Raw genomic sequence first — 26,402 nt, forward strand, 5'->3', positions numbered from 1 at the left:
GCCACCAGATACTGACTGTTACTTTTTGATTTTGACCCCCCCCCTTTGTTCAGGGACACATTATTCAATTTGTGTTAGTCACATGTCTGTGGAACTTGTTCAGTTTATGTCTCAGTTGTTGAAACTTATGTTCATACAAATATTTACACATATTAAGTTTACTGAAAATAAACGCAGTTGACAGTGAGAGGATGTTTCTTTTTTGCTGAGTTTACATTATAGAAGGAAATAGAAAGTGAACCAGCTAAACAGACCATTGCCTCTCTCTCTCTCTCTCTCTCTCTCTCTCTCTCTCTCTCTCTCTCTCTCTCTCGTTCTCTCTTTACCCTAGACACAGCCTAGACTGATTGCAGTGCGGTCACAGATGAAGCTCTGAAGTGGTTTCTATCATTTTCTTGGTACTGACATGCACCTGTTACATCTAGACACATGCTTAGCTTTCTGTGCTAATCAAATGTGAGACTGATCTGACGTCACACATAGGGGCTCCAAACTGCACAAATTGTGCTGACCTATTAGGAAGTTTCCGACACTTCCTAAAAACCTCTCCTTTAAAATGAAGAATTCATCTCTGCGCCTTTCACAATTTATGACTCACAACTATCAAATGCAGCACTAATCTCTCCTCCTCAAAGGTAAGTTGACTTATGACTAGTGAATAGCATTTTTGGTCAAATATTTTCTTACAACTGTGTGTTTTCAAAGTCAGAATGCATGCACACATTTTGCACTTTTGTCATTGCTAAAACATGACAAACATGCAACTTCTTAAAGGGGCAATCTGCCTTGCTTGATGCATTTTAGACTTTAAAGTTAATGATATTATACCTATTGATTTTTGAAGCATATAACTTATCGATGCCTCATTAGCTTAGTTCAACTGTCATACCCCATCAGAACCAAAAACATTTACTCTTTTGTTAGTAAACATTGTAATTGGAAACAAACAATGTATAGCCTCAAAACATGGTTTACACAATTTATTTCCTTGTATCCATAGCTCTTTCCATGAATTTGAGAGTATTACATTTTTGCAGCCCAAGCTTTTTACCAAAACAGTGGTGTGGGGACGCTTTGTTATTGTTTGAACTGCAGGTTGCCCCTTAAATCTCAGTAAAAGTTTTAATGATGAAAGGGAATCTACTGGAAAGACAGATTGTGTCACTCCCAAGCAATCCGTTGGGTCCCATTTTATAGTAAGTGACAGGGAAAGTATATACATATTTATTAAGTTGGCAAGCACAGTGTAATTATAATGTACTCATTGCTACACAGTGCTGACATGTTTATAGACAAACTCCACTATGTATTTATTTGGAGACTGAAGCTAAAACTTTTAATTTGGCTCATACTCCAGCATTTTGGATTTGTGATCAAATGTTTTCATTCTGTACTGCAAATGCATCCAACAAGTTTGTAGAGTCGCAAGATTTTCACGTAATTAACAAGACATTGTACTGGATATCCAAAGAAAGGAACAATGAAATGGCATAGATTACATTGAAACTGTTGAGCAGGATGTGTACCGTAAGTAGGAATTATGGCTCAACAGAAGTTTCATATATTTGTTTCACATCTCACGTTGGCCCGCTTTCCTTCCCTGTCTCATCAACACTAGTTCCTGGCGATGTTGGGGATTTTAAGCACGGTCATCATGGCCCTCATCTCAGTAGCTGCTACCTGCCCTGCCTCACCATGTGAATGTCTGGACAGTGTCACAGTCAGCTGCCCAGACAAGAAGCTGAAGAAGTTCCCTAACCTCCCCGATGGTACTGAGGAGCTTTATGTGGCCCACAACCTGATCCAGGCATTCCCCACCAGTGGACTGGAGCAGCTGCAGTTCCTGGATCTCACCAAAAACCGCCTCAATGTTTCCTTGACCTCCAACTTCATCTGGCCCAACATGAGCAGCCTGGTCAAGCTGTTTCTCAGGGGTAATTGCCTGGGTTCACTGGGCCCTGGGCAGCTCCAAGGCCTCTCAGCGCTCACCTTCCTGGACCTTAGTGAGAACCACATGGAGGCCCTGCACCCAGGATCTCTCCAAGGCCTTGGTCAATTGAAGACGCTCATTCTCACACTGAACCAGATCAACAGCCTGCAGTACGGGGCACTGAGTGGAGCCCCTGCACTCACTGACCTTCACCTGAGCAGCAACAGTATTGTGGAGTTTGAAGAAGGGGTGTTTGAGAACTCCTCCAAGTTAGTAAAGCTGATTTTATCCAAGAACAACTTGGTTAGCATTGGGAATGGCACATTCAGGGGAGCAGTTAACCTGAGTCATCTGGACCTCAGTGGAAACAAGTTTGATTTTGTGCCCATTGCTGCCCTGAGGGTTGTGTCACAGCTGCACAGCTTGTACCTCCAGAAGAACAGCATCACCTTCATACCAGAAGATGCTTTCTCTGAGCTCAGCCATCTAAGGATTTTGGTTTTGAATAATAACTGCCTGAGCAGAATAGCTGAGGACTCATTGAGGGGTCTATCCCATCTCGGTCAATTGGATCTGAGCTACAATAACCTCCAATCCCTCCCCTCTGAAGTGTTTCAATATCTAGGCAGACTGGAGCTCCTGGATCTCTACCACAACAACCTGACATACCTTCCAGAGGACCTGTTTCACAACCTAACTAGGCTGAGAGAGCTGCAGCTTGACAGCAACAAGATCTCATCCATTCCACCAGGGCTCTTTCACATGACGTCTAAGCTAAGGGAACTCCAGCTGGCCAACAATCAGATAGCTGACCTCCACAAAGGCTTGTTCTTCAGGCTGAGGAGCCTACGGAAACTCTACCTGGACAACAACGTACTAAGCAAGATTCCCAGAGGCCTATTCCACAAGACCAAGAGCCTCAGGGAGCTACAGTTAGACAACAACCACCTCAGGTCTCTCGCTAGGTCCATCTTCCATGGTCTGGCGAAACTCCACTTCCTGAAGCTCTTTAACAACCGTCTCACAGTTATTCACCCTGAGCAGTTTTCCAACCTTGGTGAACTGAGAGAGCTCCTGTTGAATGAAAACCTGATTGAAGATCTTCCAAAAGACGTATTTTCTGACCTTCGAAGCGTCAAGATTCTGGATTTGGACAACAACCGCCTCACAGCACTGGCTCCTACAGGCTTTAATGGGTTAGGTGCTCTAAAGGAGCTTCATCTCAGCTTCAACCAGCTTCGTGATCTCCCACATGCCACCTTCTACTCCCTGCATAATTTACGTAGACTCCTTCTCCAGAACAACCGCTTGGTGTTCTTGCACCCTCAAGTCTTCGCCCCCCTGGCCGACTTACAGGAGCTTGACTTGGACAACAACCAGATTGAACTGTTACACCCTGACATGTTTCAAAGCCTTCCCCACCTCCAGAAACTGCACCTGAAATCAAACCGCCTCAGTACTCTTGTGAATGGGACACTGGAGCCTCTGGAGAGCCTGAAGGTCCTCCACCTAGAGGGGAACCCCTGGGACTGCTCTTGCAAATCACCCATGCTGTACATCAATAACTGGATCATCAACAATACCCAGAAGCTACAGGACGAACCCATGTGTTCCTCACTCAACCGACCCATTTCACAGCCTGCGCACTTATTAAAACCCTGTGTGAGCATTGCATGCTGCCCCAGAAGCAAATTTCCTCTAGAGATGCTGACAGTGGTTACAGCTTGGCTTCTAGGTATTGTTTTTCAGTGACTTCCTTTTGCGGATTCTTTCCTATTTTCAGATGGTTATGTTTATTGCTTTCATGCAACTGTCTATTGCAAATGCATTGTTAAGAATCTAAGTTGATGTAGTGTAAAGATTAAAATACCATTTAATTATGTTTTTAAATAAACTCAGCAAAAAAAGAAATGTCCTCTCACTGTCAACTGCTTTTATTTTCAGCAAACTTAACGTGTGTAAATATTTCTATGAACATAACAAGATTCAACAACTGAGACATAAACTGAACAAGTTCCACAGACATGTGACTAACAGAAATGTAATATTGTGTCCCTGAACAAAGGGGGGTCAAAATCAAAAGTAACAGTCAGTATCTGGTGTGGCCACCAGCTGCAGTGCATCCCCTCCTCATGGACTGCACCAGATTTGCCAGTTCTTGTGGTGAGATGTTACCCCACTCTTCCACCAAGGCACCTGCAAGTTCCCAGACATTTCTGTGGGGAATGGTCCTAGCCCTCACCCTCCGATCCAACAGGTCACAGACGTGCTCAATGGGATTGAGATCCGTGCTCTTCGCTGGCCATGGCAGAACACTGACACTCCTGTCTTGCAGGAAATCATGCACAGAACGAGCAGTGTGGCTGGTGGCATTGTCATGCTGGAGGGTCATGTCAGGATGAGCCTGCAGGAAGGGTACCACATGAGGGAGGATGTCTTCTTCCCTGTAACGCACAGCGTTGAGATTACATGCAATGACAACAAGCTCAGTCCGATGATGCTGTGAAACACCGCCCCAGACCATGACGGACCCTCCACCTCCAAATTGATCCCGCTCCAGAGTACAGGCCTTGGTGTAACGCTCATTCCTTCAAAAATAAACGCGAATCTGACCATCACCCCTGGTGAGACAAAACCCGCGACTGGTCAGCGAAGAGCACTTTTTGCTAGTCCTGTCTGGTCCAGCGACGGTGGGTTTGTGCCCATAGGCGACGTTGTTGCCGGTGATGTTTGGTGAGGACCTGAATTACAACAGGCCTACAAGCCCTCAGTCCAGCCTCTCTTAGTCTATTGCGGACAGTCTGAGCACTGATGGAGGGATTGTGTGTTCCTGGTGTAACTAGGGCAGTTGTTGTTGCCATCCTGTACCTGTCCCGCAGGTGTGATGTTCAGATGTACCAATCCTGTGCCGGTGTTGTTACACGTGGTCTGCCACTGCGAGGACGATCAGCTGTCCGTCCTATCTCCCTGTAGCGCTGTCTTAGGCGTCTCACGGTACGGACATTGCAATATATTGCCCTGGCCACATCTGCAGTCCTCATGCCTCCTTGCAGCATGCCTAAGGCACGTTCACGCAGATGAGCAGGGACCCTGGGCATCTTTATTTTGGTGTTTTTCAGAGTCAGTAGAAAGGCCTCTTTAGTGTCCTACATTTTCATAACTGTGACCTTAATTGCCTACCATCTGTAAGCTGTTAGGGTCTTAATGACCGGTCCACAGGTGCATGTTCATTAATTGTTTATGGTTCATTGAACAAGTATGGGAAACAGTGTTTAAACCCTTTACAATGAAGATCTGTGAAGTTATTTGGATTTTTACTAATTATCTTTGAAAGACAGGGCCATGAAAAAGGGACGTTTCTTTTTTTGCTTAGTTTATTTTGTTTTTCTTTCAAATAAAAGTAACTACTTCCTTTCATTTCTTGAAATGTTATAATATCTTTCATAATGTGTGATCTTGATGTGAATTAGATTCAAAGGAGTGTTGTTCAGAGTTAAACTTAAGGCATTTACTGTATAATGTATGACTAATTGTAACTGGATCATCAAGAACACACAGAAGCTACAGGGTGAACCCATGTGTTCCTCACTCAACCGACCCATTTCACAGCCTGCTCACTTATTACAGCCCTGTGTAAGCTTTGCATGCTGCCCCAGAAACAAATTTCCTCTAGAGATGCTGACAGTGGTTACAGCTTGGCTTCTAGGTATTGGTGTTCTGTGACTTCCTTTTGCAGTTTCTTTCTTGTTTTCAGATGGTTATGTTTATTGCTTTCATGCAACTGTCTATTGCAAATGTACTGTTAAGAATCTAAGATTAAAATACCACAGAATTGTTTTTAAATGCTTTATTGAAAATTCATGCTTTTATTTTTATTTCATTTTTTGATATGTTACAATATCTGCCATAATGTGGGATCTTGATGTGAATTAGACTTGATGTGAATTAGAAGGAGTGTTGTTCAGAGTTAAACTTAAGGCATTTACTGTATAATGTATGACTAATTGCCCATCCATGGATACAAAACATACATACTCTCTCCAACTCGAGACATGCAGTCGCACACTCAGAGATACAACTGCTCGTGCTTCTAAATGCCATTAGACATCACTGCGTACCCACTGTGCAGAGTCAAAGATACATTAGCCTACAAGTGCTGAGGGGCATTATTGCTGAGCATTTGTGAGTGAGCCTTGAGTCAACCTTTTGAGGTTGAACGTGATTAACCCTAAACTGAAATAAATTAAGGAAACTGTGGAACATGGGGTCAAAGGCCAGGCGGCCTAACAGCAGAACACGAGGTTTGATCCCTCACCTCCTGCACTACATTCTAGGAGGGGTGCTGCTGAAGAGCAGCTAGGAAGCGCCCCTTAATTTATATGACAAGTTATCTGCTATTATGTGCATGGAGTACGTGAGCGAACCTTGGGGGGGGGAAAAAACGAAGTTCTTTGGTCTTGGTGAGTTTGGTCTAAACATATAAATTCTGCCATGCCCAATGTGACTGACAGGCAGCAAATGTAGACTTGTAATTTTCAGGAATGAGGATTGGAGGGAAGGATGATCATAGATGGGTGCGAGGCAGACCACCATAACCACATATTACATTAATTAATCAATGTAAAGTGTGCAACAATATTAGGAACATATTTAATTGATTACCCTATGAGGATTTGCATATTTGAAGTGCCCAAGGTAACCATACATGAATTATGAATATGCAGACAAAACAGATTGCTCAACCACTTCACTGAATCACAGCACATCAACTTCTAATAGTGCGGAAGATAATAATCTTCTGGTCACATCAAATCAAATCAAATTTATTTATATAGCCCTTCGTACATCAGCTGAAATCTCAAAGTGCTGTACAGAAACCCAGCCTAAAACCCCAAACAGCAAGCAATGCATGTGAAAGAAGCATGGTGGCTGGGAAAAACTCCCTAGGAAAAACTCCTGAGAAAGGCCAAAAACCTAGGAAGAAACCTAGAGAGGAACCAGGCTATGAGGGGTGGCCAGTCCTCTTCTGGCTGTGCCGGGTGGATATTATAACAGAACATGGTCAAGATGTTAAAATGTTCGTAAATGACCAGCATGGTCAAATAATAATAATCATAGTAATTGTCGAGGGTGCAACAAGCACGTCCGGTGAACAGGTCAGGGTTCCGTAGCCGCAGGCAGAACAGTTGAAACTGGAGGAGCAGCATGGCCAGGTGGACTGGGGACAGCAAGGAGTCATCATGCCAGGTAGTCCTAGGGCTCAGGTCCTCCGAGAGAAGGAGAGAAAGAAAGAAAGAAAGAGAGAATTAGAGAGAGCATATTTACATTCACACAGGACACTGGATAAGACAAGAGAATACTCCAGATGTAACAGACTGACCCTAGCCCCCCGACACATAAACTACTGCAGCATAAATACTGGAGGCTGAGACAGGAGGGATCAGAAGACACTGTGGCCCCATCCGATGATACCCCCGGACAGGGCCAAACAGGCAGGATATAACCCCACCCACTTTGCCAAAGCACAGCCCCCACACCACTAGAGGGATATCTACAACCACCAACTTACCGTCCGAAGACAAGGCCGAGTATAGCCCACAAAGATGTCCGCCATGGCACAACCCAAGGGGGGGGGGGGGGCGCCAACCCACATGTACACTTCTTTTCAAATCACCTACAGCGTTGCCTTGGCCTATTCATAGATTTTTTTTAACTAGTTTGGCTCGATTCAGGAAACTGTCTCACATCCTCTTGGAAGGGAAGAGAGCGTTGCAGTTCTATCATAGTGACATTGGCTGAGGTATGGCTTGGATTTGGGAACACAGTTGCTAGTAATGCATACCTCTAAATGGGAGGCACACCACCAGTCCAGTCAAGAGTCTGCTCATGGAGGAATTCATGCATTGATACAATTGTAATTCATTTCATGTGAACTGGATGATCTGCTAGAACAGTGCCAAAAATGGACTGAAAATAGGTTGGTTTTCCTGTTGCGTCTCCTTGTTACATAATATCCATGTGAGTCTTTGTGGAGTTGTGTAAATATCAGTCACATCTGTGGCACTTTACATAGCGCCATAGAGGGACACCAACCTGCAGGCACCTGATCATTTGAATCCTTAAAAAAAAAAAACAGCACATTAGCAGCTCCGATGCAATAATCTAATAACCAACGTTTCGACTGCAAGCTGTCTTCAGAGTTCAGGCTTGTTTCGCTCTACTGACAACCACTCCCTTAAATACAATTTTCTTTCTCCCTCAATAACCCTTTAATTTGCTCAATATTATGTTGCAGCTGTTAGAGGAACTATATGCACAGATAGCAAGAACAAGTAATGCTTAAAAAAAATATATATATATATACACACACACACACACACACACACAAAGGACTCATTTCAAGAGTTTTATTTACCATTAGCTTACAAATAGGAGACAACAACAGTAATAAAAGGTACACAAGACAAGAACGGTTACAGATGTATATCCTTCTCAAATAAATGAGGCTCTGCTCCACTGAACAGTTACTGGACCACCAGCCAATCCAAGTCCTTCTACCCAACACAGGCAACTGGTTATTCATTTTTCAAAATCAAAGTTCATTTCTAAAACAAGTCACCTTGAAAATGAAATACTTCGAATAAGGCTGTTTTGACAACCAATGTTATCAGTACACTTCATATGTTAGTATGCCACTCACTGACCTAAAAATGCATTTTTAATGCCGAGACAATTGTTCAAACCAAGTGTGGTCCATCGCAATAAGAAGCTATGCCTATTGGTTTTAGATAGAGTAACACTTGTGATCTTTCAGATTCCTCAGGTAGGAAAAACTCTTCCCGCATTTGTCGCACATGTAAAGTTTCTCTCCTGTGTGGATTTGTTTGTGGGCTTTGAGGCTGTTGCCCTGGTTGAAGCTCCTCCCACAGAGGTCACAGGTAAAAGGCTTCTCTCCAGTGTGTATCCGCTGGTGCCTGTTGAGGTTCCCAGCGTTGCTGAAACATTTCCCACACGTTTCACAGCTGAAAGGTTTCTCCCCAGTATGGACTGCCTGGTGGGTTTTCAGGCTGCTGTGTTGAGTGAACATCCTTCCACACACGTCACAGGCGAACGGTCTCTCCCCAGTGTGAGTTTTCATGTGTATGTTCAGATAGCTGAGCGACTTGAAGCTCTTGTCGCATAGGCCACAGCTGTGCGGCTTCTCCATAGTGTGGAGTTGCTGGTGCGATGTGAGGTGAGCGAGAGAACTGAGACTACTACCGCACAATGAGCACATACAAGGCATCTCTGCTGTGTGGGTCGGAAGGTGTGTCTTGAGAGACTTGGCGCAAGCCAGGACTGTCCCGCACACCACACAGAGGAAGGCGCTCTCTCCTGCGTGGGTTCTTTGGTGCATTTTCAGAGCACTTCTTTGAATGAAACATTTCCCGCACGTCTCACAGGTAAATGGCCTCTCTCCTGTGTGGATCCGCTGGTGTCCTTTCAGAGTGTCTGCCTGGTTGAAGCTTTTCCCGCACGTATCGCAACGGAACGGTTTCTCACCAGTGTGTATACGCTGGTGCCTGTGGAGATTTCCTGGTATGCTGAAACTCTTCTTGCAGATCTCACAGCTATATTTCCTCTCTCCCGTGTGGACGATCTGGTGCATCTTGAGACCGTGGGCCCGGTTAAAGCTCTTGCCACAGTCGTCGCAGCGGAACAGTCTCAACCCTGCATGGAGTCTCTGGTGATTCTTGAGCAGCTGCTTTAGGGTGAAAGCTTTACCACAGTCGCCACAGGTGTGCGGTCTCTCTCCTGTGTGAAGCAGCTGGTGTGCATCCAAACTGCGTTTAAAGGAAAAACCTCTGCCGCACTGCTGGCAGATAAAAGGTTTCTCCGCTGCTGCATGGATCGCCAGGTGAACTTTCAGCTGGATCAGTTTGCTGAATGTCTTCCTGCAGTGCTTGCAGCTAAGATTGTTCCCCTTTTTGGGCTTTGCCCAACGAGCCCCTGTGATCTTTGGCTTTCTCAAACGCTTTGGCCCTGTGTCGCCGCCTTCGTCCTTTGGGTCCGCTGTAGGGTTCTCTGGGTCACTCACCCCCTGGGCCTGGCTCTCTAAAAAATGACTTGGGTCTGATGTGCTGCTGTACAGGTACTCTTCCAACCCTTCTTCTTTGATAATAACTGACTTGATCGTGTCCTCCATGTTGGAGTGCTGAGATGGAGAGGGAAAGCAGTTTTAGAGTCCGATCTATGTTGTATGATATCATACAACAGAAATCACAACAAAGGGATGAAATGCTTCTTCTTGTATTCACTTTAAATAATTAAATACAATTGGTACCAAATGGTGCATAATGATACTTGTGTGACACAGATGCAGACAAGTAAATAGGTTATTACTTTCTGTACCCCTAGTATTCCAGACAGCTTTCCAAGAACTAAACCTTTAACAGAATATTGTCAGTTACGCAAATAGACCTACCTCATTTACAGTTGAGGGAAGTCTCCCTTTCCACAGGTGGAAGATGGGGGATGGTTTCACTTCTGCATCACCAGTACAAAAGCCTGAAAAAGATTGCAGTCAAAAGGTTTGCATCAAATTCAAAAGAACTGGTTTTAGTAACAGTGTGTGAAAGCAATCTAAAACCAGATTGATGGCCTATCTGAAATAATGCCAAGTCTCACCTGGTTGAGTGTCTTTTAACTGGTGGATGACCTTGACTTCACCGCAGCAGCCATTGGCTGATGTGTTCTCTTGTCCTCCGCTCCCTTCTAAGACAGTCCTCAGTTCGGTCTCAACTGCATCTAGCCTCTTCTTCAAGTCCTCATTCTCAGTTTGACTCTGAGACACTTCCAGAAGCAGAACAGCGGAGCACTCGTTGAATAGATTGTGGATTTTGTCCACAGCCTCCTTAGCCAGTATCTCCATGAAAGAGGTCAACTGGGTCAACTGTAGAAAAGAACAAAAGCAAGTTGAGGGCATACAGGTTATATTATTCACAGAACAAACTTCAGTTTACTTAACTAGCTACCATTATAAAACGTAGCTGACAAGTATTTCTGGCAATTATGACTCATTCAGACAAACATTCAAACAGTGTAATTAATACATTTCATATACGCTATCGCAAAAATGATCATTTGGTTGTGTTTATGAAGGTCTTAGGTAACAGAACATGAAGACATTTTGTTTTTCCAAATAACACAAAAGCATTTATTGGTTTGTTACTGTAGGATAAATAAACATAACGCAGTAATTCAAGTGTTCAATCAATTGTATTTGTGGAGTGCCTTTTGTTATAACTATGGAACAGAAAGCATGTGTGTTGGAACACGGTAACCGATTTTTTGTGACAAAAGAAAAATACCCCAACCACCATAACACATGGTCAGCATCATACACGGTTAAATTATGAAAACATAAGTAGTCATCATTATGTGTCAGGTGTGTTTGATAGTGAAAATCATCACAACAGAAAATGGCATTTTAATGGATATACTGTAAGTGTCGATATGATAGCAGGCAAAAAGTCAGTTATTGTCTGCCTGTGCTTACATGGTGTGCGTCTTCACGCAATGGCATCAGATAGAGCATGTCACATAAACAACGAAAGCTGGTGAGTTTGTTGCTGATGTCTTAGGGCCTGCTCTCTCTGTGATAACATTTTGTGCTGATAATCGGACAGTAGCATTGTCACCAGCTTGTTCTATGCAAACGGTGCCGTCCCTTCTCTGAGCGTGCACCATTCTCTCTTTTTGACACTTACACCTCCGAGGCCTAAGTTCAGACTGAGGCACAGAATCAGAATAATCAGACATGTCATCAGGATGAATTTCTTCCCCATCAGTCGTTTTCATTCAGATTTGGTAGCAAAGCTAACGCAGCATGTGCATCCATTTGTCTTGGTCTTCTTGCCATTGTAAATGATGCACGCCCTCACTGACTGTGTACTCCAAGGCCAGAGTTGACTGATAGGACTGCTTGGACTCGGACTGATTATAATTACAATAGATCAATAAAATAGAATGGCTGCCCTGTTCTTAATTCACAAGTGGTGATTACACAATTACGCATCGTCCGCTTCCCCTCGCTCATCAACTCACGCATTCGCCCCATCCTACTTTACGTCATTTATTTGATCTGTTGTGATATGTGTGAATTTAGTTTTGGTATAGCTTAGGTTCAGTTGAGGTAATCATCGGGGTGATTATCAACTGGGCACGGCACATTCAACTATTGGGAGCAGGGGCGCAGGCCCTACTGTCGGGAGGAGGGGCAACGGGGGAAAACCATTTAAAATGATATGCCCTCCTAAAACTGGTTATAATACTACTTCTGTTTGTGATATTAAGATTAACAACAACAGTGTGTTTTATAGACTTAATAAGTCAATGACAGAGGGGCATGACTTTAAAAATTTATGAGCAGTCCAAATGACATGTAATTTAAACTGTAAAAATGTATTACCTTTTAATGTGGCATGAACACAACCAGTCATGCTTTCATCTGATTGTCAAACAATACACCTCAAGTAAGTTACCTTCGCACGTTCGTGCAAAAATAAATTCCAGCATCCGAACAGTGTACCCGACAACTTTCCTTCAATTCGTAAGCGGCTGAAACTACCATATCACCGGAGAAAACATCCAAGCGATTGAAAAAGCACCCCTGTCTCAGTATTTGTAGCCCAAGTATCTGATGCTGTCTGGCCAAAAGGAGTATGACATGCCATACTCTTTTTGTCCAGACAGCATCACATACATGGGCTACAAATACTGATACAGAGGGGCACCGTTTCACACACTCGGATGATTTATCTCAGATTGAGTCTTTCTGTAGGGACGTCTTGGTCAAATAAATGATCAATATTTAAATATTTGGATTTGGATTGCTGCACTGTCGGAACTAGAAGCACAAGCATTTCGCTATACCAGCAAAAACATCTGATAATCTATTATTGAGAAGAGAATTGTATTGGATTCAGCGTTTGTGTACCATGTCTCCTAAAGGTCTGAATCAAGAGTTTGAGATCAGACAATTGATTACCTGAATATGTTACTTTACTTTACTTTTGACTCTTACCGGTTACCCGCTTGGCCATTCTGTAAATATATATAATGTTATGGAACCATTACATGTACCCATCTCATTATTTAATTATTAGAGATATGCAAATGTTTTGGCACCCACCATGCGTCATGTCCGCAATGGTCATGTGAGGTGAAATGTGTATATTTTGGGATGTGAACACTCAGTGTGTTTGACCTGACGAAGGTCCGTTTCGCATAGAAACGCTGTCAAAGCGTTGAATTGGGAGCTTTAACAGTGTGGGGGCCTTCATGTTCTATACTAGTACTCTTTATTAACCCAGCACCTATGTTTTTAAGGATGTGAGTATGACCACAAACTTCTCTAAAACACGTGTATGTGACCAATAAAATGTGATTTGATGTACGATCAGAATGCTGGCCCAGATTGTATTATATTGACCAGATACTATAGTGGCCGCTGTAACAATGAAATAGGCGGGATTATGACTTTGTGGCTGTGGTAACTAATGACAACCAGGAACTGCGCAAAGTTGCCGGGATGTGACGTGTCCTACTTATATCAGTAAACGTCTATTCGATCAAATAAGCCACACAGCTTTTAACCAAATTCGATACTCATTGACCTCCATACAACAACGTTAAAAATGCCAACTGCTGAGATAACAGATTTTTGTGCCCAGTTACCCCGCTGGATTCGCCTCTTCTTTGGGGACAGGTATCTCAAGTCCTCGGGGGCCAGTTTGGTGACACACTTTTGACCCAGCAATAATCAACTAATCATGGTCTTCAGCTTAGAATGTAGCCAGATATTTATCTGGTATTTTATGGTTTCATTTTTACCATCCAAACGCATTGTATGCAGCTGCAATACACTGGTATCCCCGTGGATCGGTTCATACCTAAAACAGTTTACATTCAACTGCAAAGGCATGCGTTATAGATCTGTCTTGCTCCTTAAACAAGACTAAGAAGCGGTAGATCTGTTCTATGTGAGCTATTTATGTTTCCAGTGCTTAAGTTTCTGCATCTTTTACTTTTGTACACCAGCTACAAAAAATATGTTGGATTATGGAAAATATTTCACAGCGGTTAAGATGGTGCAATTCTCTACACTATACTGTGTTGTGTCACAAATTGAAATTAGGCGAAGTATTAGAATTTTAGCAATCAGGAAATGGCGGATCGATTTCTGCATAGTGCATCGTTAAGAATCAAAATGAAGCAAACATAACGAAATGGGGAGGGCTCTTCTTGAATGTATCCAATAGCAACTCTCGTTTGCGTTTTCCGTCTGGAGTAAACGGTTTTGGCGTAATGATTACGCCACAGGGTGGAGGCTGCAACCTCGGTGCAATTAACTAGCGGACTGGTTTACAAAATGCCATACTTCACATAAATCAGCAGATATACCTGTTCGTTTGGGGTTTCACTCGCGTTCACTCCCGTTGGCACTTCAGACGAGTCAGAACCCTCGATAACTTTGCTAATTTCTGTAACAGTCGCGCTGACCATTATCTCCAAAATGTATCCAATCTGTTCTTGCAAAATTGACATTTTTGTCTTACTCACAACGCACTTACAAATCTTTGTAAATATGCTCTATTGACCAAGTTGACCTAACGCTATGTAACGTTAACTACAAAATAAGTGTAGCTAGTGCTGTTAGCAGTGTTGTTGTCCGACTGACCTGAAACAACTCGAACGGCATACGTCACATGTTCTTCCGGGTCGAGGCGTGGATTTTTAGTGGTTACAGCGGCCACAAAGTCAATGTGGCTATATCGTAAAAATTCATAAAAACAAACATTTGCTTCTTGGTCTTGATTTAAGGTTAGGGACAGATCAAAATTTAGGCGGGATGGGCTGGTCCAACTCTATGCACCCCTCTTCCCAACAATAAAGATATTTCACATGACCCTCCTTTTGTACTGTAAAATAAATGGAACACCCTCCCCCCTCATAATTAACTCAAAATAATGTTTACGACCCAAAATAACAACTGTAGTGACCCTGTGTTTATAAACGTGGATATCGAATTTGCCACGTCAACATACTTTTGTGGCACTGCCAATGCCATACAGGGCTAGGGTCAAGAAGGTTTAACGTTTTCCGACCACCACTGAGGAGCTCACTCCAGTGTTGCCAACTAATTTTCAGGGGAAGTTACTAGAGGCAGGTCGATTTGTTGCTAAAAGTTGCAAAATGACGTTGTGATGTCATTGGGTGATGATGTCATTACGTAATAACGTAAAACTGCATCATTACGTAACGTAATTGCGTAACGTTACTCAAATTGACTGGCCATCTCAGCGAAAAATATGATTTGACTTGTTTAGATTTGTTTATTATCATATATTTTTATTTGTAAAAGTAATATAAACACAGCACATTTTATACGATCAGATAATTTTATTTTTAAACACAACACATTGAATTATTAAACAATTACACATTATTGAACAATTACATTTTATTTATTTTCTTTTCAACTAGTAAACCTACACATTCTGAACAATTATAGTTTTAAGCAGTGTATTGGTAGTTAACATGCTACCTAACTGTTCAACAATTATAGGTACAAGCTAATAACAAGGTATATATACTATCTTATTGAACAAGCAACTTCATTCAAATAATGATGTGTGCGCTAGCATCTCTCTCCAGCTCTCTCCAGGTTGTTGTGCTGCTTGGCTGGCTAGCTGCTCAATGATTTCCTCCAGATATTGCCACTGTTCTCGCACACACTGCAGTACACACTGCCACCACCGCACCAGGAGTATGGAGTTGAGACATTCTATTTCTTAACTTTGACTTGACCACACTCATTTGGCTGAACAGCCATTCAACCTCCGCATTTGAGTGTGGCAAGGAGAGGGCAGCGAGTGCAGCTTTGCACAGTTTTTCAATCGGATTTTACTCGGAAGAGTCCGTGTAGATATTGACTTCACTCCAAAACTCGACTGTATTTTCAGTTGAGTCCCACCTAAACAGATGGATCTTTCTCCATTGGGAAACAATTTTATCAATTGTTTGGGGCTGGTATTCCAGTAGCTCAGCTACTTTAATAATTTCAGTGGTGCCTTTATTATGCTTTAGCGTCTCCTTAACACAGAACAAGGCCATGTTTCGCAAGGCTTCAATGTTGTCTGGGAGTCTTGCTTGCAGCTCCTTGCTTAAAGCAACAATGTAGTTGATGCACCGTCTCCAAATACCTTTTTGTCCTCTAGCGCAAGACTGAGTTGGTACACCGTGCTCTCGAAAAGGTACCCAAGGTATGGTGATGGACTGAGATGTCCATCAATGGCATCCTTCAGGACATCAATTTTTGCCATAGAGTTGACTACTCTGCTGCAAATTGATGTTAAGAGGAGTACCAGATTGTCCAAAAGCTTGACAGGATCTATTTGCTCTCCCTCAAATGACTTCACTGCAACTTGTACATCGGACAGTATTGATTTCAAGAATGTCAGGTAGACATAGTTGGTCTTGTCCACGTACATGGCGTGGAGCACATCCACCATGTAGCAATGCTCACTGGCCTTGGTCACCTCAAAGTGGAGTTTCAGTTCTTCCCACTGGCTCAATATACGAGTTACCGCAGGCTCAATCGATAGCCAACGTGTGGCACACACTTTGGTGATCTGCAGGGGTTTCTGGCCACAATTAATGGTGGCATACACTGCTTTGTATGCCTCGCGCCATTTTAGGGAAATCGAAAACCAGTTGTAGGTTTCCCTGATTAAGTACTCAACACTCCTAGGGATGGTTTCTTTGGATGCTGCACTGTCAGCCAATTGTAAAGAATGGCACACACAGCGGATGAGTACCAAATTGGGCAATGCACATTCTTCCTTTAAAATCTTGTGCACCCCAGTCATCACGGACGCATTATCAGTACCAATACCCTGAAGATTCTGTTTTTTAAGGTTACACTTCTCAAGAAACTCAACTACCGCCTTTGCTATTGATCTGGCATCGCCCCCCTCCAATTCAACCAGCCCAAGAAATGTGGACACAACGGTACTTTTTTAGCACTGAAATACCGAATCACCACACCCAGGTATTGAGACACTGACATCAGTGGACTCATCCAAAAGGAGACTGAACTTCTCATCCCCCACATCTGATGTTACCCTTTTGATAAAATAAGGAGCCAGTACTCCCTTAATTATTTCTGTGCACTTGGTGCGGTGAATTTGGAACTTTGTTGCTGCCACAGAATCTGAAAAGGCAGGTTTGCAAGCCATACCTAAATGGTCGCATGCTAGCAGGGAACAATGCTCCGCAATGGCCATTGCCATAGTAGCTTCTGCGCTTTTGCAGTTATCCACTTTTTTAACCAACTGTGGTAATGTAGACTGCATTGTGGGGTTGTACGGTTTTGATTTATTTATATGCTTTGCTGTAGCACAATGTTTTTTGATGTCATACATTTTTGCAAGCATATCTGATTTGCAGTACGCACAGTATGCCTGACAATCTTCCCCAATTACTGGCTTCAGCCACCCTCTAAATTCAGGTACAGACTCCAACTCTTTCCTGTACTTCTGGCTGTACAATTTTGATTTAGACATGTTGATTGATGTTGTAAGTTCTGTTCAAGATCAACCATTTGTGATTAACTATAGTCATTGGGTTTGTCTTGTCGAATGCATACTACTGCTGCTGCAGTCAGCCAACAATTACTTGCAATTTGCTGAAATTGCTGCTGGCCTGCTGCTGCCTGTGCACGAGCTGAGCGCCTGCTGCTGACTTCACTCACAATGTACTTTTGCAGCCAGGCACATGTGTTGTGACTGTGTGTGACAGAGAAAATCGGTTTTGTGTCATTTAGAGGGAAAAAGCATTTTAGCGTTTGAGTCACTTTTCAAAAGTTGCTAAAAGTTCCAAATACATTTTTAAAAGTAGCTAAATTTGTTGCTAGGTGCTGTTTGAAAAAAAGTTACCAGGGTACTCTGAAAAGTTGCTAAATCTAGCAACAAAATTGCTAAGTTGGCATCACTGGCTCACTGTTTCATTACTTCACAGCCAGAGCCGGCTGCAGACAATGATCAGCTAGGGTGAAATCAGATTTACTTCCTTTTGATGCCATATTTGCTAAATGACTTAAATGTAAATGTAAAATATTTATAATTATAAATTCTATGCAACAATTTTCCACCAACAGGATTCTGTGTCAATGCACCACACAACCAATAAACAAAGCATACCCGTCACATCCTGACCAGTAAATTGGTTATTTGTTATTATAGTTTGGTCAGGACGTGGCAGGGGGTATTTGTTTTATGTGGTTTTGAGTGTGTGTTTATGTACAGGGGCGTTTGATTTATGTATTCTGGGGTTTTGGTCATTGTTTCTTTCCATGTCTGTTCTAGGGTGTTTAATTCTATGTTTAGGTTTTGGAATTGGGGCCTTCAATTGGAGGCAGCTGTGTATCGTTGCCTCTGATTGAAGGTCCTATAATTAGGAGTATGTTTGTTTTGGGGATTGTGGGAGGTTGTTCTATGCACTGCTGTATTTAGCCTGCAAGACTGTTAGTTAGTTTCTTGTTTATTAAGTGTTCACAAATAAAGTTAAGATGAGCACTTGACCCGCTGCGCCTTGGTCCACTTACTACGACGAGCGTGACAGAACCTCCCACCTCCAACGGACCAAGCAGCAGAGAAAGGAGCAGCAGGTGGACTATCGGGAGTTTTGGACATGGGAGGAAATTCTGGACGGGGCTGGACCATGGCACCAGGCTGGGGAATACCGTCGCCCACTGGAGGAGATAGAGGCAGCCAAGGCAGAGTGGCGCCGGTATGAGGCTATATATGCGCCGATAAGGAAGCAGGAGAGGCAGCCCCAAAAAATGTTTTGAGGGGGGGCACACGGGTAGTTTGGCTAGGGCAGGCAGTAGACCTGAGCCAACTATCTGTGATTTATTATGGGGAACAGACGATCAGAGGAGCACCGTTCTATGCGGAAGTGCGCACAATTTCGCCTATGCGCACGAACAGTCCGGTGAAAATGATTCCAGCCCCTCGCAAGTGCCATGCTCGAGTGAGCACTCAGGCCGTAGGGGTTGTATGCTCCAGACCGCCAGTAATGCTTCACGGCCCAGTGTATCCTGTTCCCGCTCCTCGCACTAGCCCTGAGGTGCGTGTCTCCAGTCTGATACCTCCAGTACCAGCACCACGCACCAGGCTTCCAGTGCGTCAGCCCAGTCCAGTACGTCCTGTTCTCGCTCCTTGCACTAGCCTTGGGGTGCGTGTCTCCAGTCTGATACCTCCAGTACCAGCCCCACGCACCAGGCTTCCAGTGCTTCCATAGTTCCCCGTAGAGAGACGGCCTACAGTCCGGAGCACCCAGAGTACAGTCCAGGGTCTACGATGACATGCTTCAAGCCAAGGTATTCAGTAGGGGTGGACTGTCAGGTGGGGGACTAAGGCCTGAGCCTGAGCCACCTCCACTGTAGGAGGTTTGGGGAGGGGGGGTGTAGCACGGGAGCCGTCGGTGACGGCAGCCACCCTCCCTTTAGTTTAGGGGTTTATTTTGTAGATATTTTTTGTTAGGTGCATCTGGGGTCTGCACCTTTGGGGGGGGGGGGGGGGGGGGGGGGGTACTGTCACGTCCTGACCAGTAAAGGGGTTATTTGTTGTTATAGTTTGGTCAGGACGTGGCAGGGGGTATTTGTTTTATATGGTTTTGAGTGTGTGTTTATGTAGAGGGGCATTTGATTTATGTATTCCGGGGGTTTTGGTCATTGTTCTATATTGTATCTTTCTATGTCTGTTCTAGGGTGTTTAATTCTATGTTTTGGAATTGGGGCCTTCAATTGGAGGCAGCTGTGTATCGTTGCCTCTGATTGAAGGTCCTATAATTAGGAGTAGGTTTGTTTTGGGGATTGTGGGAGGTTGTTCTATGCACTGCTGTATTTAGCATCCAAGACTGTTAGTTTATTCGTTTTGTTTATTAAGTGTTCACAAATAAAGTTAAGATGAGCACTCGACCCGCTGCGCCTTGGTCCATTCACTACGACGACGGTGACAATACCGACTACTTGGGACACTTCAATTTCACGGTTTTCGTTTTCAACACCACAGTAAAAGAGACTATGTAAATCTCGACAAACAGAAAATACATCCCTCCCTACCTTGTAGGCTTACCCAGTATTGAAGACTTGGCAATCTCACTTTTTGGTGTTTTGTAACAGATGTCTCTTTCCATTCATCAATTGGCTGCTGCACAGTTTGGATTGATTGATTTTATGTCAGCTAAAATACATATACACACAAACATTTTTAAAAGTGACCGGGATTCCACAAAGTCAGGGACTCATACTATTACATAAACTTCCCCTCTCTGTAATGTGTCTAAGTACAATTCTTAGAAGCTTGTTTGGCTTGTAGCTTATTCTTTAGATGTTTGGTGGCTGATGGTAAACCATGATATGATGGCATAATCAAAGTGAAACTGGACTACAGCACTTGCCAGAGTCTTTAAGGTGTCTATAGCTAGGTTTCCATCCAATTGGCAACAGATTTTCATGCGAATATTCTAAATCCTTATAAAACCAATATGCCATTTCAGAGTTTTCTTTAGGAAAATTTGGCACTGGACAACATGAGGGGGACTATTTTAATTTACCGGACATCCATATGCAGAACTAACCTGGCACAGCCGGCGCCATCAATAAACGAGCGATGTTGGCAAAATTAGCCACATTTACATGTCCTTAAACGGCTATAATAAACTACAAAAACACAATTCTTTGTGTTTCGATGTGTAACATATGCAAAACTTTATAGCCTATTAAATTATAGCCGGTTAAATTATGAAAACATAAGTAGTCATTATGTCAGGTGTGCTTGATAGTGAAAATCATCACAAAAGAAAATGGCATTTTAATGAATATACTGTGTCTATGATAGCAGGCAAAAAGTCAGTTATTGTCTGCCTGTGCTTACATGGTATGCGTCTTCACGCAATGGCATCAGTTGGAGCATGTCACAGACAACGAAAGCTGGTGAGTTTGTTGCTGATGTCTTAGGGCCTGCTCTCTCTGTGATAACATTTTGTGCTGATAATCGGACATTAGCATTGTCACCAGCTCGTTCTATGCAAACGGTGCCGTCCCTTCTCTGAGCGTAGACCATTCTCTCTTTTTGACACTTACACCTCCGAGGCCTAAGTTCAGACTGAGGCACAGAATCAGAATAATCAGAGATGTCATCAGGATGAATTTCTTCCCCATCAGTCGTTTTCATTCAGATTTGGTAGCAAAGCTAACGCAGCATGTGTATCCATTTGTCTTGGTCTTCTTGCCATTGTAAATGATGCACGCCCTCACTGACTGTGTACTCCAAGGCCAGAGTTGACTGATAGGACTGCTTGGACTCGGACTGATTATAATTACAATAGATCAATAAAATAGAATGGCCGCCCTGTTCTTAATTCACAAGTGGTGATTACACAATTACGCATCGTCCGCTTCCCCTCGCTCATCAACTCACGCATTCGCCCCATCCTACTTTACGTCATTTATTTGATCTGTTGTGATATGTGTGAATTTAGTTTTGGTATAGCTTAGGTTCAGTTGAGGTAATCATCCGGGTGATTATCAACTGGGCATGGCACATTCAACTATTGGGAGCAGGGGCGCAGGCCCTACTGTCGGGAGGAGGGGCAACGGGGGAAAACCATTTAAAATGATATGCCCTCCTAAAACTGGTTATAATACTACTTCTGTTTGTGATATTAAGATTAACAACAGTGTGTTTTATAGACTTAAGTCAATGACAGAGGGGCATGACTTTAAAAATTTATGAGCAGTCCAAATGACATGTAATTTAAACTGTAAAAATGTATTACCTTTTAATGTGGCATGAACACAACCAGTCATGCTTTCATCTGATTGTCAAACAATACACATCAAGTAAGTTACCTTCGCACGTTCGTCCAAAAATAAATTCCAGCATCCGAACAGTGTACTCGACAACTTTCCTTCAATTCGTAAGTGGCTGAAACTACCATATCACCGGAGAAAACATCCAAGCGATTGAAAAAGCACCCCTGTCTCAGTATTTGTAGCCCAAGTATCTGATGCTGTCTGGCCAAAAGGAGTATGACATGCCATACTCTTTTTGTCCAGACAGCATCACATACATGGGCTACAAATACTGATACAGAGGGGCACCGTTTCACACGCTCAGATGATTTATCTGAGATTGAGTCTTTCTGTAGGGACGTCTCAGTTAAATAAATGATCAATATTTAAATATTTGTATTTGGTTTGCTGCACTGTCGGAACTAGAAGCACAAGCATTTCGCTACACCAGCAAAAACATCTGATAATCTATTATTGAGAAGAGAATTGTATTGGATTCAGCATTTGTGTACCATGTCTCCTAAAGGTCTGAATCAAGAGTTTGAGATCAGACAATTGATTACCTGAATATGTTACTTTGCTTTACTTTTGACTCTTACCGGTTACCCGCTTGGCCATTCTGTAAATATATATCATGTTATGGAACCATTACATGTACCCATCTCATTATTTAATTATTAGAGATATGCAAATGTTTTGGCACCCACCATGCGTCATGTCCGCAATGGTCATGTGAGGTGAAATGTGTATATTTTGGGATGTGAACACTCAGTGTGTTTGACCTGACGAAGGTCCGTTTCGCATAGAAACGCTGTCAAAGCGTTGAATTGGGAGCTTTAACAGTGTGGGGGCCTTCTTGTTCTATACTAGTACTCTTTATTAACCCAGCACCTATGTTTTTAAGGATGTGTGTATGACCACAAACTAGCGGGCTGGTTTACAAAATGCCATACTTCACATAAATCAGCAGATATACCTGTTCGTTTGGGGTTTCACTCGCGTTCTCTCCCGTTGGCACTTCAGACGAGGCAGAACCCTCGATAACTTTGCTAATTTCTGTAACAGTCGCGCTGACCATTATCTCCAAAATGTATCCAATCTGTTCTTGCAAAATTGACATTTTTGTCTTACTCACAACGCACTTACAAATCTTTGTAAATATGCTCTATTGACCAAGTTGACCTAACGCTATGTAACGTTAAATACAAAATAAGTGTAGCTAGTGCTGTTAGCAGTGTTGTTGTCCGACTGACCTGAAACAACTCGAACGGCATACGTCACATGTTCTTCCGGGTCGAGGCGTGGATTTTTAGTGGTTACAGCGGCCACAAAGTCAATGTGGCTATATCGTAAAAATTCATAAAAACAAACATTTGCTTCTTGGTCTTGATTTAAGGTTAGGGACAGATCAAAATTTAGGCGGGATGGGCTGGTCCAACTCTATGCACCCCTCTTCCCAACAATAAAGATATTTCACATGACCCTCCTTTTGTACTGTAAAATAAATGGAACACCCTCCCCCCTCATAATTAACTCAAAATAATGTTTACGACCCAAAATAACAACTGTAGTGACCCTGTGTTTATAAACGTGGATATCGAATTTGCCACGTCAACATACTTTTGTGGCACTGTCAAGCCATACAGGGCTAGGGTCAAGAAGGTTTAACGTTTTCCGACCACCACTGAGGAGCTCACTCCAGTGTTGCCAACTAATTTTCAGGGGAAGTTACTAGAGGCAGGTCGATTTGTTGCTAAAAGTTGCTAAATGACGTTGTGATGTCATTGGGTGATGATGTCATTACGTAATAACGTAAAACTGCATCATTACGTAACGTAATTGCGTAACGTTACTCAAATTGACTGGCCATCTCAGCGAAAAATATGATTTGACTTGTTTAGGTTTGTTTATTATCATATATTTTTATTTGTAAAAGTAATATAAACACAGCACATTTTATACGATCAGATAATTTTATTTTTAAACACAACACATTGAATTATTAAACAATTACACATTATTGAACAATTACATTTTATTTATTTTCTTTTCAACTAGTAAACCTACACATTCTGAACAATTATAGTTTTAAGCAGTGTATTGGTAGTTAACATGCTACCTAACTGTTCAACAATTATAGGTACAAGCTAATAACAAGGTATATATACTATCTTATTGAACAAGCAACTTCATTCAAATAATGATGTGTGCGCTAGCATCTCTCTCCAGCTCTCTCCAGGTTGTTGTGCTGCTTGGCTGGCTAGCTGCTCAATGATTTCCTCCAGATATTGCCACTGTTCTCGCACACACTGCAGTACACACTGCCACCACCGCACCAGGAGTATGGAGTTGAGACATTCTATTTCTTAACTTTGACTTGACCACACTCATTTGGCTGAACAGCCATTCAACCTCCGCATTTGAGTGTGGCAAGGAGAGGGCAGCGAGTGCAGCTTTGCACAGTTCTTCAAATGGATTTTACCCGGAAGAGTCCGTGTAGTTATTGACTTCACTCCAAAACTCGACTGTATTTTCAGTTGAGTCCCACCTAAACAGATGGATGTTTCTCCATTGGGAAACAATTTGATCAATTGTTTGGGGCTGGTATTCCAGTAGCTCAGCTACTTGAATAATTTCAGTGGTGCCTTTATTATGCTTTAGCGTTTCCTTAACACAGAACAAGGCCATGTTTCGCAAGGCTTCAAGGTTGTCTGGGAGCCTTGCTTGCAGCTCCTTGCTTAAAGCAACAATGTAGTTGGATGCACCGTCTCCGAATACCTTTTTGTCCTCTAGCGCAAGACTGAGTTGGTACACCGTGCTCTCGAAAAGGTACCCAAGGTATGGTGATGGACTGAGATGTCCATCAATGGCAACCTTCAGGACATCAATTTTTGCCATAGAGTTGACTACTCTGCTGCAAATTGATGTTAAGAGGAGTACCAGATTGTCCAAAAGCTTGACAGGATCTATTTGCTCTCCCTCAAATGACTTCACTGCAACTTGTACATCGGACAGTATTGATTTCAAGAATGTCAGGTAGACATAGTTGGTCTTGTCCACGTACATGGCGTGGAGCACATCCGCCATGTAGCAATGCTCACTGGCCTTGGTCACCTCAAAGTGGAGTTTCAGTTCTTCCCACTGGCTCAATATACGAGTTACCGCAGGCTCAATCGATAGCCAATGTGTGGCACACACTTTGGTGATCTGCAGGGGTTTCTGGCCACAATTAATGGTGGCATACACTGCTTTGTACGCCTCGCGCCATTTTGGGGAAATCGAAAACCAGTTGTAGGTTTCCCTGATTAAGTACTCAACACTCCTAGGGATGGTTTCTTTGGATGCTGCACTGTCAGCCAATTGTAAAGAATGGCACACACAGCGGATGAGTACCAAATTGGGCAATGCACATTCTTCCCTTAAAATCTTGTGCACCCCATTGTGCACCCCAGTCATCATGGACGCATTATCAGTACCAATACCCTGAAGATTCTGTTTTTTAAGGTTACACTTCTCAAGAAACTCAACTACCGCCTTTGCAATTGATCTGGCATCGCCCCCCTCCAATTCAACCAGCCCAAGAAATGTGGACACAACGGTTCTTTTTTTAGCACTGAAATACCGAATCACCACACCCAGGTATTTCGAGACACTGACATCAGTGGACTCATCCAAAAGGAGACTGAACTTCTCATCCCCCACATCTGATGTTACCCTTTTGATAAAATAAGGAGCCAGTACTCCCTTAATTGTTTCTGTGCACTTGGTGCGGTGCATTTGGAAGTTTGTTGCTGCCACAGATTCTGAAAAGGCAGCCTTGCAAGCCATACCTAAATGGTCGCATGCTAGCAGGGAACAATGCTCCGCAATGGCCATTGCCATAGTAGCTTCTGCAGTTATCCACTTTTTTAACCATCTGTGGTAATGTAGACTGCGTTGTGGGGTTGTACGGTTTTGATTTATTTATATGTTTTGCTGTAGCACAATGTTTTTTGATGTCATACCTTTTTGCAAGCATATCTGATTTGCAGTACGCACAGTATGCCTGACAATCTTCCCCAATTACTGGCTTCAGCCACCCTCTAAATTCAGGTACAGACTCCAACTCTTTCCTGTACTTCTGGCTGTACAATTTTGATTGAGACATGTTGATTGATGTTGTAAGTTCTGTTCAAGATCAACCATTTGTGATTAACTATATTCATTGGGTTTGTCTTGTCGAATGCATACTACTGCTGCTGCAGTCAGCCAACAATGATATGCAATTTGCTGAAATTGCTGCTGGCCTGCTGCTGCCTGTGCACGAGCTGAGTGCCTGCTGCTGACTTCACTCACAATGCACTTTTGCAGTCAGGCACGTGTGTTGTGACTGTGTGTGACAGAGAAAATCGGTTTTGTGTCATTTAGAGCGAAAATGCATTTTAGCATTTGAGTCACTTTTCAAAAGTTGCTAAAAGTTCAAAATACATTTTTATAAGTAGCTAAATTTGTTCCTAGGTGCTGTTTGAAAAAAAGTTACCAGGGTACTCTGAAAAGTTGCTAAATCTAGCAACAAAATTGCTAAGTTGG

General features: G+C 42.9%; 2 protein-coding genes across 3 annotated transcripts; one reads left to right on the forward strand and one right to left on the reverse strand.

Annotated features, from left to right (window-relative positions):
* Positions 1-375: 375 nt before the first annotated feature.
* Positions 376-3,841, forward strand: LOC115163198 (insulin-like growth factor-binding protein complex acid labile subunit). Its single transcript, XM_029714881.1, has 2 exons — positions 376-635; positions 1,619-3,841. The coding sequence occupies exon 2, from the start codon at positions 1,628-1,630 to the stop codon at positions 3,680-3,682; it is 2,055 nt and encodes a 684-aa protein (XP_029570741.1). The 5' UTR covers positions 376-635; positions 1,619-1,627; the 3' UTR covers positions 3,683-3,841.
* A 4,481-nt stretch (positions 3,842-8,322) lies between these two features.
* Positions 8,323-23,349, reverse strand: si:dkey-182i3.10 (zinc finger protein 2 homolog). 2 transcript variants are annotated; one of them, XM_029714904.1, is made up of 4 exons: positions 22,810-23,349; positions 10,598-10,862; positions 10,395-10,477; positions 8,323-10,124 (listed from the first exon to the last, which is right to left on the reverse strand). In XM_029714904.1, the coding sequence occupies exons 1-4, from the start codon at positions 22,951-22,953 to the stop codon at positions 8,715-8,717; spliced, it is 1,902 nt and encodes a 633-aa protein (XP_029570764.1). In that variant the 5' UTR covers positions 22,954-23,349; the 3' UTR covers positions 8,323-8,714. The 2 variants fall into 2 exon arrangements, with proteins under 2 accessions (XP_029570764.1, XP_029570763.1); XM_029714903.1 differs by lacking the exon at positions 22,810-23,349 and adding an exon at positions 14,375-15,143.
* Between the last annotated feature and the right edge of the window lie 3,053 nt (positions 23,350-26,402).

Source organism: Salmo trutta, chromosome 26, assembly GCF_901001165.1.
Source record: "Salmo trutta chromosome 26, fSalTru1.1, whole genome shotgun sequence".
NCBI classification, from domain to species: domain Eukaryota; kingdom Metazoa; phylum Chordata; class Actinopteri; order Salmoniformes; family Salmonidae; genus Salmo; species Salmo trutta.